Consider the following 23,125-nt stretch of genomic DNA (forward strand, 5'->3'; position numbering starts at 1 on the left):
AGGATGGGGGGAATATGGAGAGCTATGGTCTAGGCATGGGTTAATAGGGACTAGAATAATAGTTCAGCACAGACTAGATGGACAGAAGGGCCTGTTTCTTTGCTGTCGTGATCTATGAATCCAAGTTGAGGTTTTTGTACATAGTCTGAGTTTAATTGTGATTTTCTTGTTTTTAAATTAATCAGTGAGCACATTTACAAGGAACTCTGCCACAAGAAAGCAGCGTTCCTCATCAAGGACCCCATTGACTATGCTTTCTTCTCGCTTCTACATCAAGCAGGAGATACAGGACCCTGAGGTCCCATATCACCAGGTTCAGGAACAGTTATTACCCGACAACCAACAGGCACAGATATACTGTAATTCATTCACCTCAATGGACTGTAGACTCACTTTCAAGGACTCTACAACTTAGTATTAGTTTTTAATTAAAAAATATATTATTTGCACAATTTGCTCTGTTTTGCACATTGGATTTTTGTCAGTCTTTGTTGAGTATAGTTGTTCGTAAATCCAATTATATTTCTTTATTTTCCTGTAACTGCCCAGAGGAAAATTAATCTCAGGGCTGTATATGGTGACATACATGTACTCTGATAATAAACTTACTTTGAACTTCAACTTCGATGGTTTTTGTAAACATCTATTCTAAATGTTTACTCAAAGCTGCACAATTTTGGAAAATATTTTTCAATGAGACACTAGGAGGTTCTGAACATCTCTCTGGTTTGTTTCCTCAGAGCCAAGTTGGTTAGTCAGTTAGGTGGGAATCTTTAAGTTAAAATCGTAAACTACATTCTTCTGGATGTCAACAGCCAGGTTTACTTGCTGCAATCTACTCCAGTATTAAACATGAAATGGAGAGATTATGATCAGGGACCTTCAGGGTTGATGATGCTGTCTCAGATACCCAAGGGATCATACACTAATCTACTGTGCACTGCTGAAAGAAAATCAATGAAAAAAAAATCATAGAAGCACTTTTGTCTTTGAATACTTATCTATTGTCAATCAATAGGAAAGGTTTCTTAACTGTAAAAAAAGAGGGCTTAATGGTGGAGCTAATCCAATGAGACAGAGAACAGTACAGCTGAGTCATGACCAGTGAGTCTTACCTCAGTGGTTGGTAAGTTGATGGAGAAGATACTGAGAGGCAGGATTTATGAATATTTGGAGAGGTATACTATGATTAGGAGTAGTCAGCATGGCTTTGTCAAAGACAGGTTGTGCCTTACGAGCCTGATTGAATTTTTTGAGGATGTGTCTAAACATATTAATGAAGGAAGAGTAGTAGATGTAGTGTATATGGATTTCAGCAAGGCATTTGATAAGGTAACCCATGCAAGGCTAATTGAGAAAGTAAGGAGGCATGGGATTCAATGGGACATTGCTTTGTGGATCCAGAACTGGCTTGCCCACAGAAGATAAAGAGTGGTTGTAGATGGGTCATATTCTGCATGGAGGTCTGTCACCAGTGGGGTGCCTCAGGGATCTGTTCTTGGACCCTTACTCTTGTGTGATTTTTGTAAATGACCTGGATGAGGAAGTGAAGGGATGGGTTAATAAGTTTGCTGATGAAACAAAGGTTGGAGGTGTTGTGGACAGTGTGGAAGGCTGTCAGAGGTTACAGCAGGCCACTGATAGGATGCAAAACTGGGCTGAGAAGTGGCAGATGGAGTTCAACCCAGGTAAGTGTGAAGTGGTTCATTTTGGTAGGTCAAATATGATGGCAGAATATAGTATTAATGGTAAGACTCTTGGCAGCGTGGACGATCAGAAGAATCTTGGGGTCCGAGTCCATAGGACACTCAAAGCAGCTGCACAGGTTGACTCAGTGGTTAAGAAGGCGTATGGTGTATTGGCCTTCATCGATCATGGAATTGAATTTAGGAGCTGAGAGGTAATGTTGCAGCTATATTGGACCCTGGTCAGGATCTGGTTGCCTCACTACAGGAAGGATGTGGAAGCCATAGAAAGGGTGCAGAGGAGATTTACAAGGATGTTGCCTGGATTGGGGAGCATGCCTTATGAGAATAGGTTGAGTGAACTCGGCCTTTTCTCCTTGGAGCGACGGAGGATGAGAGGTGACCTGATAGAGGTGTATAAGATGATGAGAGGCATTGATCGTGTGGATAGTCAGAGGCTTTTTCCCAGGGCTGAAATGGCTGCCACAAGGGGGCACAGGTTTAAGGTGCTTGGGAGTAGGTACAGAGGAGATATCGGGGTGAGTTTTTTACTCAGAGAGTGGTGTATGCGTGGAATGGGTTGCCAGCAATGGTGTTGGAGGCAGATAGGATAGGGTCTTTTAAGAGACTTTTAGATAGGTACATGGAGCTTAGTAGAGGGCTATAGGTAAGCCTAGAATTTCTAAGGTAGGGACATGTTCGGCACAACTTTGTGGGCTGAAGGGGCTGTACTGTGCTATGGTTTCTGTGATACTGCAGATACTGGACCTATAGAAACAAAACAATCCACTGGAGGAACTCAGTGGGTCAAGCAGCTTCTGTGGGAGGAAATAGATTCAAGTTTCAGGTCAAAATCTGTATCAGCCTCGGGAACAGGGCCTTCTGCCTGTGCCAAACATGATGCTGAATTAAAACTCAATCCCTTCTGCCTGTGTCTGTATTGTCTTCATACTCATGCTTAAACACCTCTATCGTATCTGCTTCCACCATCCCAGCAGCTCATTTCAAACATCTACCAGTTTCTGTGTAAAAAGACTAGCCCCGCTCATCTCCTTTAAACTCTTCCCCCCCCCCCCCCCCACTTCAAATGCAGGCCCTCTGGTATTTGACGTTCATTGACTCAGAGCACGATAGCATCTATTCCATACCAAACAATTATTCTCCCTAGTCCCATCAACCTGCACCTAGACCATTGCTCTCCATACTCCTCTCCAACCATGTACTATCCAAACTTCTCTTAAATGTTGAAATCAAATCGATATCCACCACTTCTGGTAGCTGCTCGTTCTGCACTGAATGAAAAAGTTTTCCCTCAAGTTCCTGTTAACCCATGACCTTTAGTTCTAGTCTCAGTGGAAAAAGCTCACTGAGACCAGAAATTTTCTCTGCACTGTTTCAATCTTATATCTTTCCTGTAGTTTGGTGTCCAAAACCACACACTGTACTCCAAATGAGGCCTCACCAACATCTTGTACAACTTCAACTTAACATCCCAACCCCTATACTCAATACTTTGATTTATGAAGGTCTATGTGCCAAAAGCTTTCTTTATGACCCTATCGACCTATGACACCACTTTCAAGGAATTATAGATCTGTATTCCCAGATCCCTCTGTCCAACCACACTCCTCAGTGCCCTACTGTTCACTGTGCAAGCCCTAATGGTTTATCCTTCCAAAGTGCACCACCTCACACTTGTCTGCAGTAAATTTCTATACTGTAAAAGATTCCAACAACCATATCTATGCCTTTATCAGGTCTACCCTCAGGATCTGATGCTCCAGAGGAAACAGCATAAATATGACAGACAGAAAGACATAAATATGTCCCACCCTCTAATCCAGGCAGCATTCTAGAAAAACCTCTTCTGCACCCTCTCCAAAGCCTCCACATCCTTCCTGTAATATGGTAATCAGAATTACACAAAATGATACCCCCAGCAATTTGTCCAGACAGTGCTGGGTCTTCAGGATCCTGCACCTCCTCTCCAATGACAGTAAAGAGAAGATGGCATGATAGACCCTAATAGATGGTACCTTCTTAAGGTGCACCTTTTGAAGACGTTTTAACGATGGAAGGGTTGTGCCCATGATGGAGCTGGCTGAGTCTACACTGAGTATGTTGGAGTCTCTATACCAGCCAGAATGCTTTCAGAATGCATTGTAGAAATTTGCAGGAGTCTTTGGTAGCATGCCAAATGTCCTCAAACTCCTAATGTAATAGAGCCACTGGCATGCCTTGTTCATGATTACATCTATGTGTTTGCCCAGAATAAATCTTCTGAGATGTTGACACCCAGACTCAAAGCCGCTCGTCCTTTCCACTGCTAACGCCTGGATGAAGACTGGCAATCCTTCTTGAAGTCCACAATCAATTCCTTGGTCTTGCTGAAGTTGAGTGCAAATTTGTTGTTGAGACACCACTCCACCATCTCTTTAACACAGACTAGATCTCAGGGTGATCACGGACTGATAAATGACGTTAAAAGTTCATGCAGAGTCACAAATAGAAGGGTTGTGTGTGGTGGTAATAATCTTCTAAGGTGTGTCTATTTCAATACGAGGTGTATCGTGGGGAAGTCAGACAAGCTGAGGGTGTAGATTGATGCATGGAATTATGACATTGTAGCCATTAGTGAAACTTGGCTACAGGAGGGGCAGGACTGGCAGCTTAATGTTCCAGGGTTCCGATGTTTCAGATGTGATAAAGGCAGAGGGATGAAGGGTGGGGGGGGGGGGGGGTGACATTGCTAGTCAGGGAAAATGTTACAGCAGCGCTCAGGCACGACAGATTAGAGGGCTTGTCTACCGAGGCCACATGGGTGGAGCTGAGAAACAGGAAAGGATGACCACATTAATGGGGTTGTATTATAGACCACCCAATATTCAGCGAGAATTGGAGGAGCAAATCTGCGGAAAGACAACTGCAGGAAACATAAAGTTGTGATATTAGGGGATTTTAATGTTCCACATATTGACTGGGACTTCCATACTGTTAAAGGTCTAGATGGGTGTTTGTAAACTGTATTCAGGAAAGTTTTCTAAATCAATATATAGAGGTACCGACTAGAGAGGATGCAATATTAGATCTCCTATTAGGAAACGAGTTAGGACAGGTGATGGATAGTGTGGGTAGGGGAACACTTTGGGTTCCAGTGATCATAACACCATCAGTCTCAACTCATGGATAAAGATAGATCTGGTTCTCGGGTTGAGGTTCTAAACTGGAAAAAGACCAAATTTGAAGAAATGAGAAAGGATCTAAAAAGCGTGGATTGGGACGGGTTGTTCTCTGCAAGGATGAGGGAGGACTTCAAAGGAGAAATTTTGAGAGTGCAGAGTTTGTATGTTCCTGTCAGTATTAAAGGCAAAGTGAATTAGAATAAGGAACCTTGGTTCTCTAGGGATATTGGAACTCTGATAAAGAAGAGAGATGTATAACATGTATAGGCAACAGGGAGCAAATAAGGTGCTTGAGGAGTATGAAAAGTGCAAGAAAACGCTTAAGAAAGAAATCAGGAGGGCTAAAAGAAGACATGAGGTTGCTTTGGCAGTCAAGGTGAAGGATAATCCTAAGAGCTTCTACAGGTATATTAAGAGCAAAAGTATAGTAAGGGACAAAATTGGTCCTCTTAAGATCAGAATGATCGGCTATGTATGGAACCAAAAGAAATGGGGGAGATCTTAAATGGGTTTTTTGCATCTGTATTTACTAAGGAAACTGACATGGAGTCTATGGAAATAAGGCAAACAAGTAGTGAGGTCACGGAACATATACAGATTGAAGAGGAGGAGGTGCTTGCTGTCTTGAGGCAAATCAGAGTAGATAAATCCCCAGGACCTGACAGGGTATTCCCTCGGACCTTGAAGGAGACTAGTGTTGAAATTGCAGGGGCCCTGGCAGAAATATTTAAAATGTCGGTATCTACAGGTGAGGTGCCAGAGGATTGGAGGATAGCTCATGTTGTTCTGTTGTTTAAAAAAGGCTAAAAGTAATCCGGGAAATTATAGGCCAGTAAGTTTGATGTAGTAATAGGTAAATTATTAGAAGGAGTACTAAGAGATAGGATATACAAGTATTTAGATAGACAGGGCCTTATTAGGGAGAGTCAACGTGGCTTTGTGCATGGTCGGTCATGTTTAACCGATCTATTAGAGATCTTTTTGAAGAGGTTACCAGGAAAGTGGATGAAGGGAAGGCAGTGGATGTTGTCTACATGGACTTCAGTAAGGCCTTTTACAAGGTCCCGCATGGGAGGTTAGTTAGGAAGATTCAGTCGCTAGGTATACATGGAGAGAGGTAGTAAATTGGATTAGACATTGGCTCAGTGGGAGAAGCCAGAGTGGTAGTGGAGAACTGATTCTCTGAGTGGAGGCCTGTGACTAGTGGTGTGCCACAGGGATCAGTGATAGATAGATAGATAGATAGATACTTTATTCATCCCCATGGGGAAATTCAACTTTTTTTCCAATGTCCCATACACTTGTGGTAGCAAAACTAATTACATACAATACTTAACTCAGTAAAAAATATGATATGCATCTAAATCACTATCTCAAAAAGCATTAATAATAGCTTTTAAAAAGTTCTTAAGTCCTGGCGGTAGAATTGTAAAGCCTAATGGCATTGGGGAGTATTGACCTCTTCATCCTGTCTGAGGAGCATTGCATCGATAGTAACCTGTCGCTGAAACTGCTTCTCTGTCTCTGGATGGTGCTATGTAGAGGATGTTCAGAGTTTTCCATAATTGACCGTAGCCTACTCAGCACCCTTCGCTCAGCTACCGATGTTAAACTCTCCAGTACTTTGCCCACGACAGAGCCCGCCTTCCTTACCAGCTTATTAAGATGTGAGGCGTCCCTCTTCTTAATGCTTCCTCCCCAACACGCCACCACGAAGAAGAGGGCGCTCTCCACAACTGACCTATAGAACATCTTCAGCATCTCACTACAGACATTGAATGACGCCAACCTTCTAAGGAAGTACAGTCGACTCTGTGCCTTCCTGCACAAGGCATCTGTGTTGGCAGTCCAGTCTAGCTTCTCGTCTAACTGTACTCCCAGATACTTGTAGGTCTTAACCTGCTCCACACATTCTCCATTAATGATCACTGGCTCCATATGAGGCCTAGATCTCCTAAAGTCCACCACCATCTCCTTGGTCTTGGTGATATTGAGAGTGCTGGGTCCATTGTTATTTGTCATCTATATCAATGATCTGGATGATAATGTGGTAAATTGGATCAGCAAATTTGCTGATGATACAAAGATTGGAGGTGTAGTGGACAATGAGGAAGGTTTTGAAAGCTTGCAGAGGGATTTGGACCATCTGGAAAAATAGGCTGAAAAATGGCAGATGGAGTTTAATGCAGACAAGTGTGAGGTATTGCACTTTGAAAGGACAAACCAAGGTAGAACATACAAGATAGATGGTAGGACACCGAGGAGTGCAGTAGATCAGAAGAATCTGGGAATACAGATACATAATTCCCTAAAAGTGGCGTCACAGGTAGATAGGGTCGTAAAGAGAGCTTTTGGTACATTGGCCTTTATTAATCAAGGCATTGAGTAAAAGAGTTGGAATGTAATGGTGAGGTTTTATAAGACACCAGTGAAGCCGAATTTGGAGTATTGTGTGCAGTTTTGGTCACCTAATTACAGGAAGGATATTAATAAGGTTGAAAGAGTGCAGAGAAGGTTTACAAGGATGTTGCCAGGACTTGAGAAACTGAGTTACAGAGAAAGGTTGAATAGGTTAGGACTTTATTCCCTGGAGCGTAGAAGAATGAGGGGAGACTTAATAGAGGTATATAAAATTATGATGGGTATAGATAGAGTGAATGCAAGCAGGCTTTTTCCACTGAGGCTAGGGGAGAAAAAAAACAGAGGACATGGGTTAAGGGTGAAGGGGGGCAAAGTTTAAAGGGAACATTGGTGGGGGGGCTTCTTCACACAGACAGTGGTGGGAATGTGGAATGAGCTGCCAGTTGAAGTGGTAAATGCAAGCTCACTTTTAACATTTATGAAAAACTTGGACAGGTACATGGATGAGAGGGGTATGGAGGGATATGGTCCAGGTGCAGGTCAGTGGGACTAGGCAGAAAAATGGTTTGGCACAGCCAAGAAGGGCCAAAGGGCCTGTTTCTGTGCTGTAATGTTCTGTGGTTCTATATCTTAGTGAACATTTAGCTCAACTTTGTCATATCTGGAAACAGACCAGAGTGCAAGGATTTGGTACGGTATCTTGGAGAGAGAGCAGAGTAGAATATGCACATACATAGTGATAACTAAAGCACAAATGCAGAATATGTACCCTAATACCTTGCAAAAGAATGCACTATACTTTCACACATACATACTGTAAACATTAACTGTACATATGTAACATACAGCATAAAAACACACAAACAACACATTGCACTTACTGTCTGAGATAAAAGGACAATTTGCACAATGAAAGTTGCTGAATTTAATTTATTGTTAAAAGGAATCACCAACATGATATCAAGAATCACATTTCTGTCTTATTAACACTATTAATATACTACAACAAACAAAACTATTACTGTGCATATCATGGTGGAATGGTCTTTGGATCACAACCTAGCCAAAGGTGGTGTTAGCCCAGCCAACATTAGCGGGATTCAGATCCTGGAAAGTGATGTACATCCTGTGGATCAAAAAGAGGAAAATAAATCAGCAAGCAGTCCAGACAGGAATCCCTTTCTGAGCAAAGCAGACTAAATCTGAAATTCAGTAAGCTAAAACAAGCTTGGTGCTGCAACTCTCCAAATCAAAGCAGCACCCCACCCTGCCCTTTGTATTTTCTGTAACCCGCGGGGCTCCTCCCTTGAAGCTCAGACTGGTATTTATTCCCTTTGATCATGAAAGCACTCCAGTGGGTTTCAAATGATCAGCCACACATAGCAGAACTCTGAGGATGCCAGGTGTTTATTTGCTTTGGGATTGGCGGATAGTCTCTGAGTTGCAGTACCAGAGGGCTCGCTGCACACCCAAACCTGTCCAGCCCTTCTTGGCAAATGCCCCACCACCACCCCACCCAGCCAGCCTTACCTGTCAGCAGAAATGTGCAAGTGTTTGTTCACCAAATCAAAGAGCAGTTTGGAGTAGTTTTTGTTCTGCTGATTGCTGATTTTGCCAATGCTGGATAAAGAAGCAAGGGCACAGGGATCTGAGGATCCACCAAAATGCATCATCTGGTCGGGCACAATGTGCACTGCGATATACTGAAAAACATATGAAGAGTTCACCAGTTATGTCCTTGCTCCCAGCACAGGCTGAGTAGTCCACAGGGGGAGGCATCAACACTACGCAGAGGAATGGCTGGGGGTTGGGGGGTGGGGGTGGGGGAGAGAGGAGACTATTAGCTATCAGCCCAATTTCTTTGTTATTTTCCATGGACTCCTAATCCAACATCCAATCCCAGTATTCACCCAAATACATCCAATTCTGGCCCGGTCACTTCTGCTTCCCAATTATGTTGCCACTCCTCACCAAGTATCAGTCTAACCCCACACTCACTTCCACTCCTACCCTGGTCTCCTGCTTCTCTGGGACACCACGTAGCCCAGCCCTGTGAGCCGAGCTTGACTCCAGCCAGTGTCCCTGTGGGAGGGTGCACTGGGGCCTCTCACCCATGCAAAGCCCTGGCAGCAGGGAGGAACTGCTCTGGGATGACAGGAAGGTAATTTGGTTAGTAAGAACATGACACACCGTTTAGCCCCAAGGCCAAGCAATTTGGTTAGTAGGAACAATGCACCCCATTCAGCTCTCAAACCTGATCTTGCATCCAAACTACATGCACAATCACCTTAACTTTTCCTTCCTGGCTCCTTGCATCACTGACGTCTATTTTTGCGTAATCAGCCTTCGCAGAGGACTTTACCATTCAGAATCAGAAAGGAGCCGATCAGAAGGTAGTGCCACCAGGTTATTCAATACAACAAAGATGAGGACGAATTTCTTAGCCAGAGGGTGGTGAATCTGTGGAATTTATTGCCATAGTAAGCTGTGGAGACTAAATCATTAGGTACATTTAAAGCAGAGGGTAAGGTTATTAATAGTTACAGAGAGAAGGCAGGAGAATGAGGTTGAGAGGGGTAATATACAGTGGCATGCAGAAGTTTGGGCACCCCGGTCAAAATTTCTGTTACTGTGAATAGTTGTGTAGAAGATGAACTGATCTCCAAAAGTCATAAAGTTCATGAAACATTCTAAGCAAGATTAGTGTATTATTTTTGTTTTGTACAATTTTAGAGTGAAAAAAAAGGAAAGGAGCACTATGCAAAAGTTTGGGCACCCCAAGAGATTTGAGCTCTCAGATAACTTTTACCAAGGTAAAGGTTTTTTTTAAAGGATTATATGGGTCAGCACAACATGGAGGGCTGAAGGGCCTGTACTGTGCTGTAGTGTTCTATGGTTCTAAGGTCTCAGACCTTAATTAGCTTGCTAGGCCTATGAATTGTTCACAGTCATCGTTAGGAAAGGCCAGGTGATACAAATTTCAAAGCTTTAGAAATACCCTGACTCCTCAAACCACGTCCCAACAACCAGCAGCCATGGACTCAGCCAAGCAGCTGCACAGCACTCTGAAAATTAAAATAATTGATGCCCACAAAGCAGAAGGCTATAAGAAGATAGCAAAGTGTTTTCAGGTAGCCGTTTTTTCAGTTTGTAATGCAATTAAGAAATGGTAGTTAACAGGAACAGTGGAAGTCAAGTTGAGGTCTGGAAGACCAAGAAAACTTTCCGACAGAACTGCTCGTAGGATTGCTAGAAAAGCAAATCAAAACCCCCGATTGACTGCAAAAGACCTTCAGGAAGATTTAGCAGACTCTGGAGTGGTGGTGCACTGTTCCACTGTGCAGCAACACCTGCACAAATATGAGCTTCTTGGAAGAGTCATAAGAAACCTTTCCTGTGTCCTCACCACAAAATTCAGCATCAGAAGTTTGCAAAGAAACATCTAAACAAGCCTGATGCATTTTGGAAACAAGTCCTGTGGACTGATGAAGTTAAAATAGAACTTTTTGGCCACAATGAGCAAAGGTATGTTTGGAGAAAAAAGGGTGCAGAATTTCATGAAAAGAACACCTCTCCAACTGTTAAGCACAGGGGTGGATCAATCATGCTTTGGGCTTGTGTTGCAGCCAGTGGCATGGGGAACATTTTACTGGTAGAGGGAAGAATGAATTCAATTAAATACCAGCAAATTCTGGAAGCAAACAGCTGAAGATGAAAAGAGGATGGCTTCTACAACAGGATAATGATTAGATAAGATTATGAGGACACTCAGTCCTCGTTTATTGTCATTTAGAAATGCATGCATGCATTAAAAAATGATACAATGTTCCTCCAGAGTGATATCACAAAATTAAAAAAAAAGGACAAACCAAGACTCACACTTACAAAACCACATAATTATAGCATATAGTTACGGTAGTGCAAAACAATACTGTAATTCGATAAACGCAGACCATGGATGTGGTTTAAAAGTCTCAAGTCCCGATCGATTCCAATAGTCCAATCAGGCAGCAAACGGGAGAACTCTCCCTGCCATAAACTTCCAAGCACTGACAATTAATGGCTCAGAAGCACCTGACGACAGCAGACTTTGAGTCCGTCCGAAAACTTCGAGCCTCTGACCAGCCCCTCCGATACAGCCTCCCGAGCGCCATCCTCTGCCGCACGCCTTCGACCTCCTCCCAGCTGCCGAAGTCTCAGAGGCCTTCTCCTCCGGAGATTCCGGACCGCACAGTAGCAGCGGCAGCGAAGCAGGCATTTCAGAAGTTTCTCCAGATGTTCCTCCACACTCTCACGTCTGCCTCCATCAAATCAGGATTGTGCACAGATCCCTACTTAACATGGAAAAGATATCCATTCTCCAGAGAGGCTGTGCATGCTGCGTCACGCCGCCATTTTCTCCTCTGTTTCTTGATCCTAAACACACCTCAACATCCACAATGGACTACCTCAAGAGGCGCAAGCTTAAGGTTATGCCACAGTCTTCCGACCTAAACATCATCGAAAATCTGGGGATAGACCTCGAAAGAGCAGTTCATGCAAGACAGCCCAAGAATCTCAAAGAACTAGAAGCCTTTGGCAAGGAAAAATGGGCAAAAATCCCCTGACCAAGAATTGAAAGACTTTTATTAGGCTGCAGAAAGCGTTTACAAGCTGTGATGCTTGTCAAAGGGGGTGTTACTAAGTAATGACTATGCAGGGTACCCAAACTTTTGCTTCCGGCCCTTTCCCCTTTTTTTTGTTATTTTGAAACTGTAAAAGATGGAGATAAAAAAGTAATCTTGCTTAAAATATTAAAGAAATGAGTCATCTTTAACTTTATGCTTTTTGGAAATCAGGTCATCTTTTACTCGCTTAGCTATTCACAGTAACAGAAATTTTGACCGGGGTGCCCAAACGTTTACATGCCACTGTATCAGTCATAATGGAATGGTGGCGCAGACTCGATAGGCCAAACGACCTGATCTGCTCCTATGTCTTATGGTCTTATTTCTGACCTTCAACATTATTTTTTGGGAACAGAGAAAATTACAGATTTCCAATAACCTGATGACACAACCTTAAAGATTTACTTTCCCTCCTGATTGATCAGTCTTCTACAAAGGCTTTAACTGTTTCCCTTATGTACTGACCTCAATAAATTCAGAGCTTCTCCACCACTCTTTCCCCCTACCCCTCTCCTCCCTCACTCTCAACCCCCCCTCTCCTCCCTCACTCTCAGCCCCTACCCCCTCCTCCCTCTCACTCTCAGCCCCTACCCTTCTCCTCCCCTACCCCCTCCTCCCTCACACTCACCTCCCTTCTCACACTCCCCCTACCCTCCCTCCATTTCCCCTCCTCCCTCCCATTCCCCTGTCCCTCCCATTCTCCTACCCCCTCCAATTCCCTTTCCTCCCTCCCATTCCTCTACCCCTTCCACTTTCCTCTCCAATTCCTTCTGCTCGCACCCATTCCCCTACACCCTCCTCCCTCCCATTCCCCTCAACCCCTCCCCCATTCCATTTCCCTCAGCCTCTCCCCACCCCACCTCCCTCATATTCCCCTCCCCACCTCTCCCCTTCCACTCCCTCCTCCTCCATCCCATTCCCTCCCCTCCCATTCCCCACCCTCTCACCTTCCCATCCCCCTCCTCCTCACTCTCCCCATTTCCTCGCCTCACCCCTACCCATCCTCCTTCACCTCTCTCCTACCCCTCTTCCTCCTCTCTCTCTCCCCCCTCCCTCTCAGCCGCACTCCTTTGCGTCATGTCGATAAATCGTCTCCGGTCACCTCAGAGAGCGGCGCAGGTCCCGCTTACCTTCTGAGGCTTTCCCAGTTCTTTACTCAGTAGGGCTGTGAGCTCCTCTGCCAGCACGTCCGGGATGTTAGAGCGGCTCAGATTCGTGCTCAGGACAAAAGTCGGCATCTCTGCTTTTGCTTCTGAGCCAACCTCACACTGCGGCAGCACGTGCTCAAACTCCTCCCAACACCAGGGGGCGCGGTGAGTTCCGGCGTACACACCACCAGCAGACAAAGGGCCAGGCGCCGGTGTCCAGCACTCCTCCCACCGCCGGAGGGCGCGGCAGCAGACCACGAGCGCTTCTCCCGCTATCGATAGGCTCGATATTCAGCAAGGCCAACGGCTTCGGTACTAGTATAAACGTAGCAGACTCCAGAAAAAGTAGCTGTGCGCATTCGACTTGCTCTATGTATATAAGGATTGTGAACACTTTCCTAGCCAACCAGCTGAGGCGTTCCAAAGCCAAACAACATATTACAAAGATCCGGAAGGAGAACGGAGACTTTACATCGGATCATTTAGAAATTAATGACGCATTTAAATTTTTTTATTCTCGGCTTTATTCCTCTGAATCTCTGAATGACAATATCTCTGTTGATAAATTTTTACAGAATCTGAATATCCCCTCACTCTCATCTGATTTCAAAGCCAAACTCAATGCGCCTATATCACCAGAAGAAATATCTTTTGCAATTTCTGCACTGTCCTCAGGGAAATCTCCTGGACCTGATGGGTTCCCTGTAGAATTTTATAAATCATTCTCTTCACTTATTTCTCCTCAGTTACTTTCAGTATTATCTGACTCGTTTAATTACGGCAAATTGCCACCCTCTTTCAATGAGGCATCTATTATTCTTCTTTTAAAAAAGGGCAAAGACCCAACAGAATGTTCCTCGTACAGGCCGATCTCTCTGCTCAATGTTGATGTAAAGATCTTAGCTAAAGTGTTGGCTCATAGATTAGAAACCGTTATTCCCTCCATTATCTCTGATGACCAAACAGGCTTTATTAAAAACCATCTCCCTTTTTTTAACATTCGGCGTCTATTTAATATTTTATACTCAGCTCCAACTGGGACTCCTGAATGTGTTATTTCCCTCGATGTGGAGAAAGCATTCGATCGTATAGAGTGGAACTACCTTTTTGCAGTCTTAGAAAAATTTGACCTCGGCCAAAGTTTCATCTCTTGGATCCAATTGCTGTACCTGTGTCCTACTGCTTCTGTTTTAACTAATTTTCAGAAATCCCAAGTATTTAATCTCAAACGTGGCACCCGTCAGGGATGCCCCTTAAGTCCCTTTCTCTTTGATTTGGCTATAGAACCTCTGGCGATAGCATTTCGAAACTGTCCTGAATTGACCGGGATTTGGAGAGGGGGTGTTGAGCATAAAGTTTCTCTCTATGCTGATGACTTATTACTCTTTCTCTCAAATCCATCTACATCCTTACCTCTAATGTTTTCACTTCTTGACCAGTTTAGCCAGATCTCTGGCTATAAACTCAACTTACATAAGAGTGAACTTTTCCCAATTAATAAAGAAGCACAAGAACTAATATTTCGTGATCTCCCTTTTAAAGTAGTCCATAATCAATTTACTTATCTTGGAATTAAAGTCACAAGGAAGTTTAAAGATCTCTTTTGTGAAAACTTTGTCAATCTTTCATATGCTATAAAACAGAGTCTGGTACAATGGTCACCTCTATCTATGTCTTTGGTAGGTCGTATTAATGTTGTTAAAATGTATGTTCTCCCCAAATTTTTATACTTATTTCAATCTATCCCAATTTTTATTCCTAAATCTTTTTTTGATTCCTTAGACTCTATTATTTTGTCATATCTGTGGCAGAATAAGCGCTCTAGAATTAATAAATCCACCTCCAAAAATCTAAAAAAGAGGGTGGCATGGCTTTACCTAACTTTCGCTTATATTATTGGGCAGCTAATATACGTTGTGCTACCTTCTGGTCTTTCTTCCACGGCCAACCCAAGTGCCCTAACTGGGTGGCAATGGAGTTGAGCTCCACTAAAGAATTATCTATATCTGCACTTCTTGGCTCTGCACTCCCTAGCAGTCTGCCCAGATCAATAGCTAATCCTCTTGTTAGACACACTTTGCGTATATGGGCTCAGTTTAGGAAATGCTATGGTTTCCAGGGGTTTTCCGTTTCTAGCCCTGTCGCACATAATCACCTTTTTTTACCTACTACGTACGATTCAGCATTCCATGTTTGGTATAGGAAAGGCATTAGACATTTTGAAGATCTTTTCATTGATAATCGCTTCGCTTCTTTTCAGCAGCTCTCTGTTAAGTTCAACCTGCCTAACGCTCACTTTTTCAGATATCTCCAAATCCGACATTTTATTGCTCCTTTAATTCCTAACTTTCCTGAAATGCCTGCGAAAAATGCTATGGACCTATTTCTTTCCATTAATCCACTAGGTAAAGGTATAATATCAATTATCCGAGATAAACTAGCAGCCTTATGACGGGCCCCTGTGGATAAAATTAAAATGGCCTGGGAGCAGGATTTAAATATCTCCTTATCCGAGGAGAGCTGGGACTCAGTTCTCAAATCGGTTAACTCAACCTCTCTTTGTGCTCGCCATTGCCTTTTACAGTTTAAGATTGTTCATAGAGCCCATATGTCTAAATCTAAACTATCTCGATTCTACCCTGGCATTAGTCCGCTCTGTGATAAATGCAAGAGGGGCTTGGCCTCTCTCATCCATATGTACTGGCTCTGTCCTAGCTTGGAGAAATTCTGGAAAGATGTCTTCACTACATTATCGGGTACTCTGAATCAGCACCTAGAACCAAACCCCTTAATTGCTCTGTTCGGTTTTTGGGGCGAGACAGATCTATGTCTGGGTCCGACCAAATGCCGAATACTATCCTTTGCCTCTCTCCTGGCTAGACGCTTGATCCTCCTTAGATGGAGAGATGTTGCCCCGCCCACTCATGCGCAATGGTTTAACGACATTATGGCCTGCTTGGACCTCGAAAAAATTCATTATTCAGTTCTTAATTCCGGTCTAAAGTTCCATAAGGTCTGGGGACCTTTTATCGAGTACTTTCATAACCTTCCTCTTGACTAGGGTTTTTTTTTTCTTTTTTTTTCTTCTTTTCGGTCCCTTGCTTTCAGCTCCCTTTTTTTTCTGGTAGTAGGCATTACTATCCTCTGTTGCTAAGTGTATTCACAGTCTGGGAGTTTGACTGTCCTGACCTATACTCTTTATACTGTGTTGTGGTCGGTCTGGAGTTGTTGTTTTTTTTCTTGTGTTGTGGGGCTTAGGGAGGACACTAAGCTTACTTGTCTTTAATTTAGGTGCTTTTTTGTTAAATTCTCTTCCTTTGTAGCATATTGTTATTGTATGCTTAATTTTGCACTGTATTAATGCTCCTCATTGGGATTTGGGGTTTTTAATTTGTAAAATGTTTTGAAAAACTAATAAAAAAAAAGAATTGTGAACACTGTCTCCAAAATGCTCTCCCACTGAGAAATCTGACACCTGACCAGGTTCATTTCCCAATACCAGATCAAGTGCAGCTTCTCCTCTTGCAGGCTTATCTACATATTGTGTCAGGAACCCTTCCTGAACACACCTGACACACTCCACCCTATCTAAACCCCTCGCTCTAGGGAGATGCCAATTGATATTTGGGAAATTAAAATCTCCCACCATAACCATCTATGCAGATCTGTAAGAAGCCAATGCCTTGCATATAACTACCCGTAACACTTCATCTTCATCCCAGAGGCCCATAGCAAAGGGGAAATCCATGGAGAAGAAGGACCATATCTACATTAAACAACCCAAGATTTTGTGCCCATTCATTTCCTAGTGAACCAAAACTGAAGATCTTTCAAATGCAGTGCTCCCATCACTATTATTGTTGCCAATATTGGATGACCAGCCTTATGTCCTCTTAAATTAACCCAATAAACCACTGGTAACTATAACGGTATAAAGGTACTTCATACATTTCTACCAGTAATGCTGAAATCGAAGGTGATTTAATAGCACCACAACATAATCTCAATGTTTGAGTGAGGGGCTTTAAAATTGCTGGTACGGCTGACCCAGAAACAACATGCCCAAAGACAGATCTGATTAAAGCAATATACATTTGTTTAAGTGACCTCCTACTCACATCCTTTTTTCTAACCTGCAGGCGCGAATGGTCATACTGAAGAGACTCTGCGGATGCTGGAAATCCAAAACAACACACAAAATGCTGGAGGAACTCAGTTGGTCAGGCAGAGGTAAAAGCCAGAAGAAGATATGTGGTAGAAGAGGAGAGTGGGCCATGGAAAAATGGGAAGGAGTAGGGGCACCAGTGGAAGGTGATGGGTAGGAGAGGAGAAGAGAAGGGCGTAAGAGGGGAGACATAATGGAGAATGGAAAAGAGAAAAGGAGGAGGGAATTACTAAAACTTAGAAAAATCAATGTTCATGACATCAAGTTAACTGCTACCTGGAAAGAATATGAGGTGGTGTTCCTCCAACCTGAGAGTGGAATCATCAAGGAGGTATTGGACTAACATCAGAACAGGAATGGGAAGTAGAATTAAAATGGGAAATCCCACTTGTTGTCCTACTGAAGTAAAATGGGCTATGGAAATTATTGCAGTCATACAAATAATTTAGACAGTAATATAAGCCAGACCTTACATTGTTGTTTATTACCATTTACAGTTTAAGTTTATTTTTGAATACATTTTCACAATAGATATTCATAGTTTAAAGTAATATTGTAAAACAGTAAACAATAAATGTAGAACATAGATAAGAATACATCAGGAGTGCATCAGTTGCATCAGTATAAAGCAGTGGTCCCCAACCACCAGGCTGCGGAGCGGTACCGGACCGCAAAACACGTGCATTGCCACCCGGTGGTTGGGGACCACTGGTATAAAGCACAGCACGATGTAAAAGGGGGCTTCTCCTCAGCTTAGTACCCATTTGATGATCTCATTAAAGGTCACTGGGTACCAACAGGCAATCTTTAACAGGTCAAATAAATAAGACTTGAAAATGTCAGAAAGATAGAGAGTGCTCCATGATCAACAAGTAGTTTAAGCTTCTGTCATTTACCCTGTCGAGTTTGGTGTTCAGCCAGTTTTCACACACTAACGTATGGAAAGTCACAGTGAACTCTTTGGAAGGACTTGCCTGTGAGTGCCAGTGTAAACTCAACACTTTAGATTCACTATGGAGGTATGGTGGAGATGCCCTTACAACATAAATGAGTTGCTGAGGCTTGTCCAATAAGCCTGCTGTGTGCTCCAACAACTCCAGCTACTGTTGGTGAAGGTATAAACCAGCTGGCTTTAAGATGAAGAAGAACAGAACTGTGCTGAGTAATCTTTGTCAATCTGGATACCTGAGTGGCTTTGATGCTTTGTAAGAGAATGGATTGAAATGATGATAGAATGAATGGAGAAAAAGATGTCCCAATTGTATTTACTGTACATATATATTATGAATAAAATCTTTACCATCATTCCTCTGCCTATCAACTCACTGTAATATGTGTGGTGAAGTGAAAGGAACATGGGTTTGTTTCTGCAGTGTTAGTGTTGTGAAGGTGTTTATCTTGCACAGAAAGAAGAAACGGAGTCCCTAATCTCAGTGCCTTCCTGTGGTTTTATTTGAGGTTTGTAACAAGACTGGCATTATTTCATTTTCACTGGTCAACCATACCCATTTGCTGATTGAGATGGCCATTTTACAACCACGATGGCCTTTTCATATCAGTCACTTACTTAAAATCTAGATGCACAGTGGCCACACAGGCAGTGGTGCTGTCTCAGACCCCTAGTGACCCATGTTTGTGCCTTGCCTCTGGTGGTGTGTGTGGAATTTGCACTTTCTCCCTATGTGCACGTGTAACTAGTGAAAGATCTTGTCAGACTCCTCAGACGAATTGACAGGAAGGCACTGAGCCCCTAAACCTTTCCAGCAAACTCAGAGAGCTAGAAAAGTAAACTGAAATTCCAGAGAGACAGCTCAAGTCTCCAATTAAAGTTAAATTAGATCCCAAAAAGTAAGCACTGGAGTGGAGAAAACAACTAGGAACTTTCCAACATATTGATCACCTAGTTTTCACTCCTGATGGTACACTTTGACTTTTTGCAAATTGAAACTGAAGTAAACAGAACTTTGGAATGGACAGTCACTGAGCTACACAGAAAGTCCAATCAGAGGGTGTTGCGTTAAGAGTTGGGAGCAGTGGAAGAGAAGTGCCAGCTGATTACTTAAACCCAGATCCCCTGCTCCCAGCCAATGCTTCTGGAGTGTGTGTTGTGGTGTGAACAGCATTTAAGAGCACTCTGGAAATGGCCAAGATAAGGGCTTCCTAGACCATGGCAGAGTGGGACTGTGCTCACTAAATTCCCTCCCTAAACGATATAATTGGCAATTTGTAAAATAGCTTGACAGTTTTACAGTCATTTTTATGGAAACCATATCTTGCGAACCCAACTGTGAGACACTGCTACAAAATCCAAAACCAAATCAATAGAGACTCCTCAGTGAACACTTCAGAACATTAAAATTTTAGAGACACGACCAAAACCTGTGTAACAGCATCACAGCACTCCACTGGCAGGTTACATTTTCATGTCAGCTTTCTGTCTGCTGTGGCTCAGACAGAGGTATCTCTCCCCAAGTTACAAACTGTGATTTTGTCCTGTTCCACATTCTCAAATCCAGTTGATTCTCTAATGCAGCACGGAGGACAAAAGAGGCACATTTTCCCTTTTGCATCATATCAAAACATTCCCATAACACTAATCCATGGAGCAACAGCATTCTCACAACAAAGCAGACTGGTGATTATCACATGGTTGTTTATGGTGTGCACACGTTGACTGCTGTGTCTCCCACATTAGTTACTTGACAGGCTGTAAAATGCTTCTGCACAGCCCAAGGCTGCAGAAGGAACTTTGCTTCTTTATTCTACGTTGACAGTCGGCTCCTTACAACCCTCAGCAAAAATTCAACTGAGAACACAGAGTGAATCAAACCCATCAACAGCAAAAGGCAAAACCAGACAAAGTAATTACAGCCTTGTTATTTTCAACCAAAACCATTCAAAAAATAGAATAAATCCAACATCCGGAGCCTCAGTGCCTGCCCCAGTTGTAGAAATAGTTTCCACAATGTCGGCAGACTGACTGGAATTGCAGCCCGCAAAAGGATCTGAGCTCAGAGCTGCATCTCACTCACCAGCTTGCAGCGGCTGAATCTGTTGCTGCTAACCTCTTACAGTTTGGTAGCAACGACAAAGACCTCTGGAACATTCTGAGAGAGTCTCCTACGAATTGCCACTGAGCTGCCCCCCATCCTCTTCCGGTTTATTTTCCGAAACTCTCCTGTGATCTCCAGAACAGTTTTCCCTTTAGTTTCTGGCAAAATGATGAAGACGTACACGGCAATGATCAAACAGTCGCCCAGGAATATGAGGAAGCAGAATGGCCCCAGTCCCTCCTGGAAAGCAAGCGAGAGCAGAATGAGCACTCACCCCTGTCATTTTCAGGATTCTGCAAAGGCAGCTTTAACGGTACCTCCTGCTACCACTACATCTGGAAAACACGCACACAAGAGAAAAGAACCCAAGAGATTCTGCAGATGCTGAAAATCCTGACCAACACACACAAAATGCTGGAGGAACTCAACAAGTCAGGCAGCATCTATAGGGAGGAATAAACACTCAACATTTTGGGTTGAGACCCTTCATGGGACTGAAAGAAGGGGGCAGAAACCAGAAAAAGAAGATGTGTCGAAGGGAGGGAGTACAAGCTGGCGGGCGATAGGTGAGACCAGGTGAGGGGGGTAGGTGGGTGGGTGGGGGATTGGGCTTGAAGAAAGAAGCTGGGACGTAATAGGTGGAAAAGATAAAGGGCTGAAGAAGAAGGAATTTGACAGGGGAGGAGAATAGACTAAGGGACAAAGGGAAGGAGAGTCACTAACACATCCAACTAGAAATTCAGAAGCAAATCTTTACCAGGGAAACATTTAGTAATAGATTTCACGACCATAAAGCATCATTAGGGTGACCAACAGAAATGCAAATAGGCACAAGGGGCAAATGATATATTGACAGGGATTAATGAAGTGGGGCACAAAATAAAACTTGTTTCCATGTTTTAGAAAGCACTATCACAGAAGGGTGAGCCTGACATAAGTAAACTATTGGAAGGTATTCTAAAGGACAGCATTCTGTAAGTAAGTATTTGGACAGACAGGGTCTGATTAGAAATAGTCAATGTAGCTTTTTGCATGGTGGGTCATGTCTAACCAATCTTAGAGAGTTTTTTGAGGAGGTTACCAAGAAGGTTGGTAAAGGAAAGGTGGTGGATGTTGTCTACAAGGCCTTTGACAAAGTCCCGCATGGAAGGCAGGTCCAGAAGGTTAGGTCACTTAGCATTCAGGATGAACTAGTCAATTGGATTCAATATTGACTTAGCAGAAGCTAGACGGTGGTAGTAGATGGTCATCCCTCTGACTGGAGGCTTAGAATTAGTGTTGTGCCATGGGGATAGGTGCTAGGTCCACTGTAGTTCACCATCTATATTAATGATTTAGCTAATAATGTGGTAAACTGGATCAGCAAATTTGCAGGTATCACCAAGATTGGGGGCGTGGAGAGCAGCAAGCACACATATATTCAAGCTTGCAGCATGATGTAGACCAACTGGGAAAATGGGCTGAAAAACGGCAGATGGAATTTAATGCAGACAAGGATGAGGTATTGCACTTGGGGGTGGGGGGGGGGGGGGAATCAACCAGGGTAAGACTTACACAGTGAATTGTAGGCTACTGAGATGGAGGTGTGCAGTAGAAAGAACAGAGGGATCTGGGAATACAGTTCTATAATTCCTTGAAAGTGGCATCACAGGTAGATGGGATCTTAAAGAGAGCTTTGGGCACATTGGCCTTCATAAATCAGGACAATAAATGCAAGAGTTGAGATGTTATTTTGAAATTGTTTAAGATGTTGATGAGGCTGAATTTGCAGCTCTGGTTACCTATGTACCTACTACAGACAGGAAAATTATCAATAAAGCTTGGAAAGAGTGCAGAGAAAATTCACAAGGATGTTGCCTGGTCTTGAGGAGCTGAGTTATAGGGAAAGGGAACTTAATTCACTGGAGCACAGGAGAATGAGGGAAGATATTCTAGAGGTAAACAAATTTATGAGGATTATAGATAATGTGAGTGCATGCAGGCTCTTTCCCCTCAGGCTGAGTGAAGCTAGAACTAGAGGTATATCTTTACTATACTTCTTTCTACCCTGTTTCCTGTAAAAACACTATTCCCTTCTCTCAGTTCCTTTGTCTCCACCGCATCTGTTCCCAGGACGAGCCTTTCCTTTCCAGGACGGTGTTTCCCTTTCTCCACCATTGATGCTGCCCTCACCCACATCTCTCCCATTTCCCAGTCTTCCACACTCACCCCATCTTCCTGCTGCTTAAACAGGGATAGAGTTCCTCTTGTCTTCATCTACTACTCCATCAGCCTCTGTATCCACACACTATCTTCCGCAGCCTCACCATCTCCAACAGGATTTCACCACCAAACATGTCTTTACCTCCCCTCCCCACTCTCAGCTTTGTGCAGGGATTGCTGCCTCTGTGATCCCCTTAACCATTTATCCCTCCCTACTAATCTCCCTCGGGCATATATCGCTGCAAGTGACAGAAATGCTACACCTACCTGTTCCTTTAAATCCTTTTTGGGCCACTAACAGTTCTTCCAGGTGAGGCAACACTTCACCTGTGAATCTGCTGGGGTTGTCTATTGTATCCAGCGATCCCAGTGCAGCCTCCTCTACATTGGTAAGACCTGACATAAACTGAAGGACCGCATTGTTGAGCACCTCCACTCCATCTGCCAAAAGGAGAATTTCTTGGTGGCCAATGATTTTAATTCATATCCCCATTCCATCCTGACGTGTCAGACCATGGCTTCCTCTTTTGCCAAGATGAAACCACTCTCAGGATAGAGGAGCAGTACTCATATTCCATCTAGGTAGCCTCCAACCTAATGGCATTGACAGTGATTTCTCTTCCAGTGTCCCTCTCCCTCTATTCCCCACTTTGGCTTACCTC

The 23,125-nt window shown here is 43.4% G+C and overlaps 2 protein-coding genes across 6 annotated transcripts in view; both read right to left on the minus strand.

Moving 5' to 3' along the window:
- Nucleotides 1-8,143: 8,143 nt before the first annotated feature.
- mif (macrophage migration inhibitory factor) lies at nt 8,144-13,201 on the minus strand. Of its 2 annotated transcripts, XM_073055626.1 has the most exons (4): nt 13,026-13,169; nt 9,516-9,688; nt 8,759-8,931; nt 8,144-8,354 (listed from the first exon to the last, which is right to left on the minus strand). In XM_073055626.1, exons 2-4 carry the CDS (start codon nt 9,591-9,593, stop codon nt 8,288-8,290), a joined length of 318 nt encoding a protein of 105 aa, XP_072911727.1. In that variant the 5' UTR covers nt 9,594-9,688; nt 13,026-13,169; the 3' UTR covers nt 8,144-8,287. The 2 variants fall into 2 exon arrangements, with proteins under 2 accessions (XP_072911727.1, XP_072911726.1); XM_073055625.1 differs by lacking the exon at nt 9,516-9,688 and having other exon boundaries at nt 13,026-13,201.
- A 4,465-nt stretch (nt 13,202-17,666) lies between these two features.
- Nucleotides 17,667-23,125, minus strand: part of slc2a11l (solute carrier family 2 member 11, like) — a 47,326-nt gene continuing 41,867 nt past the window's right edge. For all 4 annotated transcript variants that reach the window (XM_073055629.1, XM_073055628.1, XM_073055630.1 and 1 more), the window contains one exon: nt 17,667-20,501. In XM_073055629.1, coding sequence (XP_072911730.1) covers nt 20,277-20,501 — 225 coding nt within the window. In that variant the 3' untranslated portion in view covers nt 17,667-20,276. The remainder of the gene's footprint in view (nt 20,502-23,125) is intronic.

The sequence above is a fragment of the Hemitrygon akajei genome, chromosome 9, assembly GCF_048418815.1.
Source record: "Hemitrygon akajei chromosome 9, sHemAka1.3, whole genome shotgun sequence".
NCBI lineage: Eukaryota > Metazoa > Chordata > Chondrichthyes > Myliobatiformes > Dasyatidae > Hemitrygon > Hemitrygon akajei.

Excerpts from the sequence above, each read along its gene's own strand:
- mif (XM_073055625.1), bottom strand. The coding sequence starts at position 13,133 with ATGCCGACTTTTGTCCTGAGCACGAATCTGAGCCGCTCTAACATCCCG. Across the intron at positions 8,932-13,025 it reads AACTGGGAAAGCCTCAGAAG|TATATCGCAGTGCACATTGT; the intron begins GTAAGCGGGACC and ends TATGTTTTTCAG. Across the intron at positions 8,355-8,758 it reads TTGCACATTTCTGCTGACAG|GATGTACATCACTTTCCAGG; the intron begins GTAAGGCTGGCT and ends TTTGATCCACAG.